The 13,583-nt window shown below is 40.0% G+C and overlaps 1 protein-coding gene across 3 annotated transcripts in view; it reads left to right on the forward strand.

Annotated features, from left to right (window-relative positions):
• The window catches only part of Plcb1 (phospholipase C beta 1), a 667,876-nt gene that overhangs the window by 588,433 nt on the left and 65,860 nt on the right, over positions 1-13,583 (forward strand). For 2 of the 3 annotated variants that reach the window (XM_040746354.1, XM_040746356.1), the window contains one exon: positions 9,968-10,087. The exons of the other annotated variant lie outside the window; for it this stretch is intronic. In XM_040746354.1, the coding sequence (XP_040602288.1) occupies positions 9,968-10,087 (120 nt within the window). The remainder of the gene's footprint in view (positions 1-9,967; positions 10,088-13,583) is intronic. 3 annotated transcript variants of the gene reach the window in all.

The raw sequence follows: 13,583 nt of genomic DNA on the forward strand, positions 1-13,583 counted from the left end.
CTTCTTAGGACTGGTGGAAATCTTCCAGAACCCCCCACTCCATGCCACCCACACACAATCGATTCCTCCTCATCTGCTATAATGGAACCACATTCTGGTTTCTAAACAAATGACAAGGAAGAGAGCATAATGTTCATGACCAGCTTAGAGGGACTAAAACTCATTCACAGAGGTGGAGGGAGTTTGTCTTCTTGGTTCTATTGTTGCCAAAAACCTAAACACTATTGATGCAAAAAAAAATAACCCACAATTGATGCTTCCCATTCGAATGCTGAATACTCAGTAATTGGGGGTGGTAAGCAGTTGGTGCTACAACTATATATTTAGAGGCTTTTGTTCTTTTTTCTTGGCTCCTTAGAAAAGATCCAAAGTGTTCCTAGGAATTCTTTAGTCATTCTCTTGTCTTTATTTCTTAGTGTTTGACTAGTAACCATTATAAATTCCTCTTTGATTTGTGATGTTATACTTATGGTCATTGTGTTGTAAGTGGTTTTGAAGGTAGCCCTTGAAGATGCTGATTCCATGTCAAGCCAAATCGTTTGTCGAAGGGTGTCCTATGAAACTTGAGAATGTGTTTTAAGAAGCATTACTTTGATAACAAAATAAGAAATCACTTGTGAAGTCATCCATGGTAGCTCACATCTATAATCCCAGCACTTGGCAGGAGGAGGCAGGAGGATCAGAAGTTTTATAAGTCATCCTTGGTTGCATATCAGGCTTGAAGCCATCTATGTAAGACACTGTCTCCATAAACACAAACCAAAAAAGCACATCTAGTCATATCGTGAGATACATAGCAAATGAAAGAAAATTATAACAAAAGCAAGAAGTGTGTTAGTCAACTTTCTGCCTTTGGAACACAATATCCAAAATAATCAACGTAAAAGGGAAAAGGTTCATTTTGGCTCACAAGCTCAGAGGTTTTAGTCCCATGTTGTTTGACCCACCAGGTCATGGAGATAGCACATGATAGAGGAATTCTGTTCTTGCTCAGCAGCGAAAGCTAACACAGAGAGAATAGACCAGAGTCTCAATATTTTTTTTCAAGGGCAAATTCCCAGTGAGCTCATCTCTTCCCATTAGATTCACTTTTTAAAAAAATGAGACAGGGTCATTATGCAGCCGCAATTAGCTTAACATCACAGTGGTCCTCCTGCCTCAGCAACCTCATTACTGATTATAGGTATGTAAGATACCATGCCCAGCCAGGCCTCACTTGTTAAAGACTCCTCCAACTCCTTGGAGCACTTGGGTCATAGACCAAGCGTTTACTCACAGGCTTCTGGGAGACACTCCAGATCCAGACTCACAAGAAGCAGTAATAAGCAGTGGAGGGAAATGGCAAGGTCAAGGGTGGCATGGGTGGCATGGGTGGCATGGGAGCGGAAGCACAGGACAGAAGGCATGGACTAGGAAAGGCCAGGGTGACTGAGTGAACCTCGATGCTCTGATAGTGGGATGTGGGCCAGAAACAGAATAGCGCTGCTTTTGAAATCAGCCCTCTGGGGTGTGATCCTGGAAGGGCTCTGCAGCTTGTCATAGATATGAATAAAATTAGTAAGAACGGCAGCAAAAGAAAAGAGGAAAAACTCAAGGAAACAACAGTAACCAATAGTAGCTATAAGACAGGTCCACCAGGTCACTTCCATTCTGTAAGAATGATGACAAGGCAGAAGGATTTTATGACATCCAGAAATTTATGAACTGTTCTGAATTTATGACAAAGGACTGTATAGCTTCACATGAAAACATGGAAAGCAGTGCTCCTTCTCAAAAATGGGACAGAAAAAAATTCTAAGTAGAACCTGATAATCCATAATCATTTGCCTGTAGCAAAAACGTTGCTAGATGGCACCCCCTCGGTCTTTAATGTCTTTCAGCATGTTATTGAATATGCTAGCTCACTACCCCTTCATCCACTTCATCTGCGTAGTACGGTCACATGTAGGCATCCACAGTCATGGCCTGGACATGGAGAACGCTCTTTTGTCACCTCTCTTTTATCCTAATCTACTGTTTTGAGATGTTCAGAACTCTAGGCATATCTGTCTAGTACTCTTCCTTTTAGATAAACAAATTCCTGTCTTTTAAAACTCAAAGGAAATTTAAAATTTTAACAAAGGAATTTTAACCAATTGGTGAAAGCCAACAGCAAATCAGTGGCAAGGCATTTCACTGGCCTAGCAGAGAGCAGCTGCATTGAAGGTTCATGTGAAGTGGAACTTTGCGGAGCCTTCACTCAGAAGCAGACTCAGTCTCCCAAATGAGCCTGAGTCCCCATGTTCTTAGTAGCCTGCAACAGAACAATCAAAGGAGAGCATGGTTAATCAGAAACAGTGTCTTCAATTTTTTTTGCCAGGGAGCATATGGTGGCCCCAGTGCGAAAGCTTAATTTGGACTGACCCATTTGTGACTGGTAGCAGACAACTTTGGTAGCAGAGTTCATTTTTATTTCCATTATAAAAAAATGCATAGTGTCTCTGTTCCATTGGCAGGTAACTTTTGAGAGCACTGGGGGAAAAAAGGAAGTGTTTGATCCTTAGAGGCAATTTATACAACAAATAAATATTTTGACCCTCGATTTGACATAAAATCAAGTTGTCCTTTACTGTACCTTAGTCTCACTGAGACCTATGAAGTTACAGACGATAGACATTCTTAAAGGTGATGTTCAGCTCCTTTGCAATGGCATTCTCAGTTCCAGAGAAACATTCGTATGCATGCTTCCTGGCAGTCACTAGCTTCACTGAGCCCTTAAATGTATGTATTTGATTATGTCTAAGGTACACATTTTTGCAATATGCAACCACAGAATCCTTGAGATGCTTGCAAGAACACTGTCCAGGCTTCCAACTAAGTGACATAATTGGTTTCCTTGGGATTTCCATACCTGGGTTTGCCAAACCATTGAGAAAGAATTAGTTGTATATAAAACATGTTGGAAGCCATTCAAGAGCTCGACTGTACATACCCAGCATCCACTGCCCGTGTGAACTTAAACTACACGTTATGATGATACAGAGGACCTTCTGCTCTTATTCCTGCACACTTGAAAGCAACTTATTCCAGCATATTGCCCTCAATCTATTGCAGATATCCCAATGTGTATTGATCACTCTGCGGCTACTGGCTCTCGTTAGAGGAATCGTCTTTTGACAAGACTTTTTAATGAACTGTCTGCCTGACCTCATAAAACAGTCGATAAATTTGTAAATTTTTTTTCTCCAACACTTAATTTGTCTTTGGTATTTCTTAGGCCATAGGTTTTCTACTTTAATGTATCTCATGATCAAGAGAGGATTCCAAGAAGCCTTGGGGTGTTTTCATTTCTTCCCAAAGAGCCCTTCATCAAGCAGTCACTGCCTCATTCTTTCTCTTGCCAATGAGGGGAACACAGACTGTTTTTCCTCATTTCTCCTCTGACATCTCTGTGGCAGTGTGATTGGCTCATTTTGCGTGTGAAGTTAATCATGCTAGAAACCACTGCCGGGCTTTGAGATGGAACCCTGGATGCAGCTGACATTTGCCCTGATATTCATGGGGCAAGAAAGGCTTAACTTGGGAATCTGACATTAGACCTTTCTTCAACTAATTCATTTATACCTCCTTTAGTCTCCCTGTCAGTATCAATTAGAACTTTTTGTGGGAACACAAACTCCTCAGTGGGAGCCAGCATCCTTTGGGCTATGCCCCAATCATTGTCAAATCTTGATTAATCCATGCAGCAGTTTGGTCTTAACTGTACTGTAAGAAATTAATTTTTGTTTGTATCTATGCAAAGAATTGTTTTCTTAGAAAACAAACATGGCTATTCTTTGTTTTCTTGAACATAAAACTGAGATGTGTTTAGTTTCCTTATGGGGAATACCAGGATATTGGGACCATTTTTTACTCCCTTTGTCCAATCTCTAAGACTAATGATTGTGATCTCAAAAATCTATTGTGATAATAAAGACTTTTTAAAATTAGAATACATTTTAATAAAAAAGTCCATGTTTCTGGCCACTACTCTAAAATACAGTAAAACTAACAAAAAGTATTAGTTGTATCCCTACACCCAAACTGGTATACAGTGAGTGGTTCCTTCAGTGAGAGAAAAGGCTCTCCAGAAGTTTCCACCTAATTTTATACTGTGTTCTTGGTGTTTAGATGTCTTTGCTGGAAGAAGATACTGAAAAAGGTAATGGCATGAGATGATCATAAAGATGTATATACTCATAAGATATGAGACTAGTGTATGCCATGCCAGTAGTGTTCATTCAGTTTTATCTACATGCTCACAGCCTTCTTTGCCAAACATTCTTTTTTATATATGTATTTTTATTTTTAAATTTAAATTACAAACAAGGTTGCTTCACATGTCAATTCCAGGTCCCTCTCCGTTTCCCTCCCCTCCTCCTATGCCCTCCCACCAACCCCCCAAATATCCTCTCATTTCCCCAGGGAGGGTGAGGCCCTCCATGGGGGTGTCCATAGTCTGTCATTTCATCCAGGGCAGGGCCCAGACCCTCCCCCAAGAGTTCAGGGTGAGAATGCATCTCTCATTGTTGGATGGGAGTCCAAAGTCCATTTGTATACCCAGGATAAATACTGATCTACTACCCAAGGCTCAATAGATTACATTAGGCCTCCTCACTGACACCCACATTCAGGGGGTCTTGATCAGTCCCATGCTTGATTCCCAGGCATCAGTCTGGGATTCAAGAACTAACCCTTGTCAGGTCAGCTGTTTCTGGGGGTTAAACAAGCCTAGTCTTAATCCCTTTGGTCATCCTCCCTCTCTGTCACTGGATTTCTTGAATTCAGCTCAGTGCTTAGCCATGGGAGTCTGCCTCTGCTTCCATCAGCCACTGAGTGAAGGTTCTGTTTCCCAGACTCTCTTGCCATTGGATTGTAGGCTGACACTCCCCAGATCTATGTCTAAAATCTATATATGAGAGAGTACATGCCATGTTTCTCTTTTTGTAACTGGGTTACCTCGCTCAGGATGGTTTCTTCTAGTGCCATCCATTTGCCTGCAAATTTCGGGATTCCATTGTTTTTTTTCTGCTGAATAGTACTCCATTGTATAAATGTACCACATTTTCTCTATCCACTCTTCGGTTGAGGGGCATCTAGGTTGCTTCCAAGTTCTGGCTATTACAAATAATGCTGCTATGATCATAGTGGAACAGACATCTTTGTTGTATGAATGGGCATCTTTTGGATATATGCCTAAGGGTGGAGTTGCTGGGTCTTGTGGTTGGTTTATTCCCATTTTTCTGAGGAATCTCCATACTGATTTCCAAAGTGTCTGTACAAGTTTTTGCCAAACATTCTTTAGTTTAAAATGTAGACAAGAATCCTCATCACCTTCCTTCTGCAGTGATATTTTCACTGGGTATAGAATTTTGTATTGGCAGTTACTTTCTGGAAGCTCATTTAGGGTACCTTCCTGCATCTGTTGGTTTAGTTAAGTGTTACTACAGTTCTTTAGAAATGTTTTGTATTTCTTCCCTTTGACTTCATTTATACTTTTTTCTTTTGTCTTATACATTGTTTCCATAATGTATCTGTGTGTTTGAAATGGCCAGACAGATAACTAAAATGTATCTGTGTATTTGAAGTAGTCAGACAGATAACTCTAATGTATCTCTGTGTTTGAAATGTCCAGACAGATAACTAAAATGTATCTGTGTATTTGAAGTAGTTAGACAGATAACTCTAATGTATCTCTGTGTTTGAAATGGCCAGACAGATAACTCTAAAATGTATCTGTGTTTGAAGTAGCCAGACAGGTAATTTTAACATATCTCAGTATTTGAAATGGCCAGATAGACAACTTTATAATATATCTGTGTGTTTTAAGTGGCCAGACAGATTAACTCTATAATGTATCTGTGTTTGAAATGTCCAGACAGATAACTAAAATGTATCTGTTTATTTGAAGTAGTCAGACAGATAACTCTAATGTATCTCTGTGTTTGAAATGGCCAGACAGATAACTCTATAATGTGTCTGTGTTTGAAGTAGTCAGATAGATAACTCTAATGTATCTCTGTGTTTGCAATGACCAGATAGATAACTCTATAATGTATCTGTGTGTTTGAAGTAGCCAGACAAATAATTCCATAATGTATCTCTGTGTTTGAAATGGCCAGACAGATAAGTCTATAATGTATCTCTGTGTTTGAAGTGGTCAGAAAGATAACTCTAATGTATTTTGTGTTTGAAATGGCCAGATAGATAACTTTATAATGTATCTGTGTGTTTGCAGTGGCCAGATAGATAACTGTAAAATGTGTCTGTGTATTTGCAATGACAAGATACAGAACTTCATTTGTTTTGCCAGAACGCTCAACTGTCATATCAGCAAATAATGGCTTCTGCAGGATGTTTTCCTTCACTTCCAAGAACTTTATTCTGTGTACATGTGTGTATACGTGTGTGTGCCTGCAAATGTGCGTGCACATGTTCATGTTTATGCGTATGTGTATGTGCGCCCTCACACATGTGCACATACAGATGCACAAAATAGACTTTTCTGCCTCTTAATTTCAGTTGTTATTCCATGAGTTTGTTACGTGCTTCCCGTGGACAGGTTTCTTTCAGACTGTCTTTCTGATGCACAGGCTGTACCCTACTCATTCACTAATTTTTTTGTCTCAGGCTGTGTGCTTTTTTTTTTATTTCTAGAAGTTCTAGTTCAGCTATTGTCTCGTCAATTATCTGGAAGCTGTAGCTTTCTGTAAGTCTTCTCTGGCTTTGAAGATGCCTCAGATTTAAGGTACAAACTCGTCACCCTTCAAAGTTTCCAGAGAGGAATTCAGTTGCTCCAGTGTGTGTGATGCATTTGGATTTCAGTTGCTTTTGGTTCATCGTTCCCTTCAGTTGGGCTTGGTCATTCCTTAAGATTTAGTGGTTACTAAAGAAGATAGTTTTAAAATCAAATCCAAACTGTTTCTGTTCTCAGTGGGAGAGACAGCCCAAGCAATCCAACTAGCCAACACTTGAGATAGAAAGGAATAGTGTGGAATTCTTTCATGTCTGAGTTAGTCCCATTTTGACAGAGACATGCAGCTTGCAGGAAACTGTGCTTCTTCATGATGGAGAATTGACTCCTGCAGTGTGAAGTTTAGCGCCATGCAGTCTCACAGAGTTGTTTTCCCATCTAATGCAGGCACGAAGTCGGAATGATGGACAAGCAGGCTTGAGTCTAGACAAAGAAAGATATGAAGCGAAGTTTCCAAAGAACCCACTGTTGCTTTCACGAATGCCTATATTCTAAAACCACTGCCTTACCTCAGCAACCCTTTGACTCTCTGGAGCTAAAAATATAGAGAACTTTAACCATTCCATTTATTCCCTTTGGGCATCATCATAAACCTATCCATCTATGTAAAAGTTAGAAATTTTCTTATTTAAAAGATTCCAACTTGTTTTGAAAAATGAACCACATGATTATGACAGAAGCACACTGACAAATCTCTACCTGTGAAGCAGCTACCCTTTAAGCTCGGTGTGTCCTATCTGCTTCACAGATTCCTGTTATCAGTTGACTTCTAAAAGATGATGAGTTTGTGAAGTTTAAACAAAGTTGTAACATGGATTCACCTAGGGGCAGTTGATTCTTCCTCCTGTTCTCTTCCCAAGTGACTTGCTTTCTCCCCCCTTTTCCAGATTTTTCCCTTACTGGAAAGGAGATGATGTGGGAATATTTAATTAGCTCCATTGTATTATGGCAGAGACTGCTAAGTAGGTGGTCTTGAGTTATGGTTCTAAGTCTTCTCACTAAACCTCTATTTAGCATCAGGAATTGACTGAGAGGCGTTCCATCTTCCCACAGCCATACACGAAAGATCCTGCACACTCGGAGATGGGAGCTTTGGGGTTCCTTTCAGTTTCCTTCCTGTGTTCCTGCCACCATGCACTATTTGTCTGCATGTTTCTACTGCTAATTGATACTAAATTCTCAATAGAGCTCTAATTTTTAAGTCTTTCTTTGGAGTAAATAGGATAATGAAAATTATCAATACATACATCTAAACACTTTTGAAGCTAAATATATGAAAGTGTAATTTATATCTGAAACTATCACATAATTTTTATGAGCCTTTTAATGGAAAAATGGTGAAACTCAAATCAAGAAATATTTATCCAAAGAGTGTATATCTTAATACTCTTGAAATTCTTGATAACTCAAAAATGTGGGGACCAAAGGAAAGGTTGTCATAAAAGTCCAGTTCAGGGCCCTGTACTGAGAAAACTCTTGAAACTTCTGTTCAGCAAAAGAACACAGTGGCTGACACTGAGAGTTACTCTCCCTATTTCTTGGGTTATAGCTCTGGAGAATCAGTGTAGCCACTTAGCCATGGGAGTCACATTTATACATTTTATGTAAGTAAAAATCAGTTGACACAGACATCTATATTTATTCAGTCATGAGTTGAATCTTTGATTCTGACAAGGAAGTTTTGAAGTTTCTAACAGAAAGGATCAAACAGCATTTTCACTTATTACTCTTTGTTTTCGATAGAATCAGAAAACCCTAGGATTTGAAATGTAACATGATGTATCAAGACATCAAGTACTTACTTACTCACTGCACCCACCTTAGCCAAAGCCACAATGACCGTCTCTCCTGGGTTTAGAATGGTTTCCCTACGACAGTATATCTACTCACAGTCTGTTCCTAGCCTGGCAGCCAGAAGTAGCCTTGAAATCAAGACACTTCTCTGCTCAAGAGCTTTTGTTTGCCTCTGTCTCTCTCACAATAAATGCTTACAAGATCCTTTCATTTTTTATCCCTTCTTCAATTCCACGTGGATCTACAACGGATTGCCCCATGCTGATATTTTTCTGAGCCCCAAGAAGCTAGCCAACCCCACTTTGGGCCCCTGTATACATTATTTGTGTATATCCCAAATGTTTATTGAACAACTCTCTCTTGTATTTCAGTCATTCTCAAATCAAAGATCTTGAGTAGACACTGCATGATCACTCTATTTAAATTTGGACTGGGCAGTACTGGAGAGATTGTTAAGAATATTTGCTGCTGTTCCAGATGACTCAAGTTCAAATTCCAACACCCAGATAGTTCCAGGGAGCCCAACACATTCTTCTGGCCTCTGTGGTCACTAGGCACATACGTGGTGCACAGACATACATGGAGTCAAAAACACCCATACATATTAAGGTTAGGGAAAAAATCTTAAGTTTGCACATGTCACCACCAACATCCATTTCTGACCTTTTCCACATTTTTTTCTAGTCTGCTGCCTATTCAGCCATAGATTTCTTTTTTATGTCTGGTTGTCTTTCCCAGCAAGGTATAAGCTGCAAAGAGACAAGAGCTCTGTCTGTTTTCTCCACTCAATGCCCATGCACTCTAGATACCCAAGAATAATGCCTGCCATATTCTTTCTGTTCAGCAAATATTTTAATTATTTCATATAGAACACCTCATAAACTTGCATGCTGTTTGCCTCAGGGGCCACAATAATCTTCTCAGAATGTCTCCAGTTATCACATATATATGTTGCTGAAGGGAGTTCCAGTAAAGAGGTTTTTTTTTCATGTAGAGGGATAATCAAATTATCTTCATTTTAGAACATTCTCTCTTTGGGAATGAAAAGTAGAGCATTAAAATTCACTCACTGGGCTGCCTCATTCTACTGAACAGCTGTCAATCAATAGCATCTTTTCTAGGATCTCCTGATGTAGTGGGACATACAAAGTTGTCATCACATTCAGTACGTAATCCCTGGAGAGGATGGGCAAGAGCCAAGAAGTCAATTAGCAGTACCATTGCATTTTTGGCAAACTGGGTCCTGTGCTACCCCGTAGGTGCTGAGGGCGGTGGGGATGTTAAACTGCTGCTCCAGATGGCAAATCAAGGATCCAACCAGACTTAAATTTGAAACACCAGGTGACTCAGAAAACCATTTCCTTGCCATAGAAATGACAGCCTCCCTTTTTCTCCACACAGGGGGAAGGCTCCTCCTCAGTCTTGTCGGAAACTTGCCATGAGGATCCCTCTGTTCCCCCCCGACTTTACTCCCCCCCAACCCTCAAGCTCTCAAGTGGTGAGCACCGTCATTCTAGCCAGGTAGGACTGGATGGGAGGGCCCTTTTGAGAGAAGGGTGGTGTGTGGCCATCCCTGTGCAGGCAGTATGGACTTGCCTGTTTGGTCCTCACCCTCACCCTCCACAGTCCCATCTATTTCCTGTGGAATTCCCAGCACATCTGGGATGCCTCCCTTGGACTTTGCTGTCTTAATCTGGTGTTTATTTCTCCATCCTTGCATTCTTTCCAATGGACATAAATTCCCTTTTCTTCATTCTTCTTCCTCTTTCTTCCTTTTGCTTCTGTTTACAAAGTTGGCTTCTCTTTTACATCTTACTTTTCCCTTTCTCACTCTTCATCTCGTCTTCGCACTTTGGAAGTGTACATTCCAGTGACTCTCACTGCCCCCTTTTCCTCACACAGTCCCATTTTTAAAAACCCAAAAGGGAGTCTCTCAGGAAATCTTCTTAACCCATTCTACTCTGTAAACGCCAGAGCACTGGGCCACACCCCTGAAGAAGGAATGCTGGGCTAGCAGCTAGAGACTGGAACCGACTGCAGATCTGAGCTTTGAACAGGGGATTTTCACTTGCAGCTGTGTTGTGACAATTTATTGCATTCCTTACACTAGTCTGAAAACTGTGCCATTTAGGAAGGTGTGTATTTGGGAGGAGACATGAGACTTCCTTGTGGTTAACAAAAAAGAAAATTTCTAACAGCACAATAGCCTGGCCAATTGTGGCTGACATCTTATTGTGTACTGCAAAATAATTAATAGACATCATTTCGAATGTGCTCAATACACACGTGCACACATGCTCTCTCTCTCTCTCTCTCTCTCTCTCTCTCAGATACACACACACACACACACACACACACACACACTATATGTTTGAGGTGATTGATACACCAGTCACCTTATCCTGATCCACACATAGCATGTGCCTGTACTGAAATTTTGTACTATAGTCCATAAAGGTACTGTGATGAGGAAAGGAAGGATTAAAAACTGAAGTATATTTTAAAACAGAACAATGTATTCCAATATCAAGATGCTTTTCTGATGTAACAAAAAATAAGAGTTCTACAAGGAGACTGAAAATATTTTTCTTCAAATATTTGTTGCCCTGTGATGTAATGTGGTATAGAAACTGTCCAAAAATACCTGCAAGAAACCTCTTGCTGAGGAAAGGGGCTAAGGCCCTGCACGCCCTCTTCACCAGCTGCTTTTGTGAATCACTTGACCATTTTATTAAACACACATCCTGATCCAAGAGGGCTAGTTGGGTGAAAGAATCTTTTGTTTTAACCAGTCCCCCTCCCCATTTAATGACTAGACATTCACATTGCCTGTGAACATGATGTGACTGCCAGGGTTCTAGAACATTTCTACGTCCTGTCTTAAGCATATGGAAAAAGCTGTAAGATACCTCCATACTTGAATTATGGTTGTCTGATCATAAGCTTGGCCCATTGATAGAATTGTTTTTTCTCTTGGCAAGTGAGGGGGGGAAAAAGTACATGGGGAGGGAGGCAGGGAAAAAGGGAAGAAGAGACGGGGGAGGAAGGGGGGGCATTTGAGAGCAAAGTTACAGCCTAGGCATGATTTCTGACCACATCCTCTCATCAGTGACTACTGTGTGACCCTGTGATAAAGCTCATTCCTGGGGAAGAGTCGGCTTATACTTATTTCCATTTTGTACAGTGAGCCACAGAGGAAACTTGGAAACACCCTTGTCCTTTGAATCTGAATGTTAAGTCTTGTGTTTTGTTAGTTTGTTGCTGCCTGGTGGTTTATTTCTTTTTTGTAGAGGGAAGGTGTGGAGGACAGCTTGTAGGAGTTGCTTCTTTGCTTCTACTCTATGGGTACCAGGGTTCAGACTTGGATCTGCTTGGCATCCAGTGTCTTTACCAGATGAGCTATCTCTTTGGCTTGTTTGCAATGAGTAGAAATCTGGATCCTCTCAAAAGACACAAATGTCAGCGGCCCTAAGAATACAGGACTTGGGCTTTATTTTCAAAATAAATGCATAGAGACTATAAATGTTACATTTTGACCTAGTGTTCTGTTGGGCTTGTGACTGCCCCATTTATAACTTTATTCCCTTCAGAGTAACAACTGTGCTTCCTGCTTGACACACAACAACAAAGCATTCAACCAAATAAACAAACAAACAAAAAACAAAATGATATATCTTTTAAAAGAGTATTCACTATTAATACCTGGACTTCCAAAAAAATCCTTAATCATATTGTTAGTTTGCTCCCCTTAGCTGCTAAGAGACAAGGAGTGATGCAAAAATAAACCAACCTTATACTTTTCATGAAAAATAGGTCTCACTGCTAAACCAGAAGAAAAAACTAATTATAGTATTTTATAGTTAAAAAATACAAATCATTCTTATGTAACAGTATATAGGGTCATTTTTGTTCCAATTTTAATTTTCCCAAAATGTTTCTTATTTTTCACTAAATAATTCTATTTATATAGAGCAATTGAAAATGAGCAAATTAATGAAAGCTAGTAGGTCATACAGCTCGTATGCTTATGATACGAAGAAAGTGGGTCCCAAGCGTGCTTGTATGAAATAGCTGAAGTTCCTGTACTTAAAATTGTGAGTACACATTTTCATCATTGATGAAAAATGACATTCCTTGCTATTAGCTGGAGATCAATAAGTGAAGCTGAACAGGTAGACCAGACTTCTAATCCTTAAAACATCTATTTTTAGTAGTGACAAATCACTGTATAGAAAACTTTTCAGTGTTTGCTTCTTCTGTAGGGACATGACTTACTAGACATGAAGCCAGGAGAGATGGCTCAGCAGTTTAAAATGCTTATTGCGCATGCAGAAGACCCACGTTCAGTCCCCAGCACCCATGATGTCAAGCAGCTCACAATTGCTTTCAACTCTAGTTCCAAGGGAGTTGACATCGTCTTCTGGACTCCAAGGGCACCTGCATACGCATATACACAGACACTTACATAAATGTAATTAAAAGGAAATGAATCTTTGAAAAAATTAAGGATCTGTAGAATGACCCTCTCCTGAAAATATTGAAGGCATTACCTTGGGAAAACACAACTTAGTGACAAGCATTTATTAAGTGCCTGCTATGTTCTAGACTTTGCCAACAGGGAACACAAAATAACTGAACACACAGCTCCTCCATGCTTTGGCATATTAAAAGTCAGCTAACAGCAATAGAACGTTATTCAAAGGTGTCCTAATTAAAATAAATGTAAAATAGTGTTTACCAGTGTGTGCTGTTGTCTATACCTTCTGACCACATCACTTGTACTGGCTTCTTCTTCTCACTGTTTTGCATTTGAAGAAACAGGTTTGAGAGGTCAGTGGCCTCCTCCCCCCTCCATCCTCTACTCACCATTTAGTGACTTCAAACCAGAGACTAAATGGATTTCGCTCCCTTGGCATCACACTCTCTCTTTTGTCACTAATCTCTCCTTGGTAAAGTCTTCCGCACCATCAGCACACTATAACATCATTGTTAATTAAGCTTTCTTCTGAAATATCCC

The sequence above is a fragment of the Mesocricetus auratus genome, unplaced genomic scaffold (genome assembly GCF_017639785.1).
Source record: "Mesocricetus auratus isolate SY011 unplaced genomic scaffold, BCM_Maur_2.0 Super-Scaffold_100004, whole genome shotgun sequence".
Lineage (NCBI taxonomy): Eukaryota > Metazoa > Chordata > Mammalia > Rodentia > Cricetidae > Mesocricetus > Mesocricetus auratus.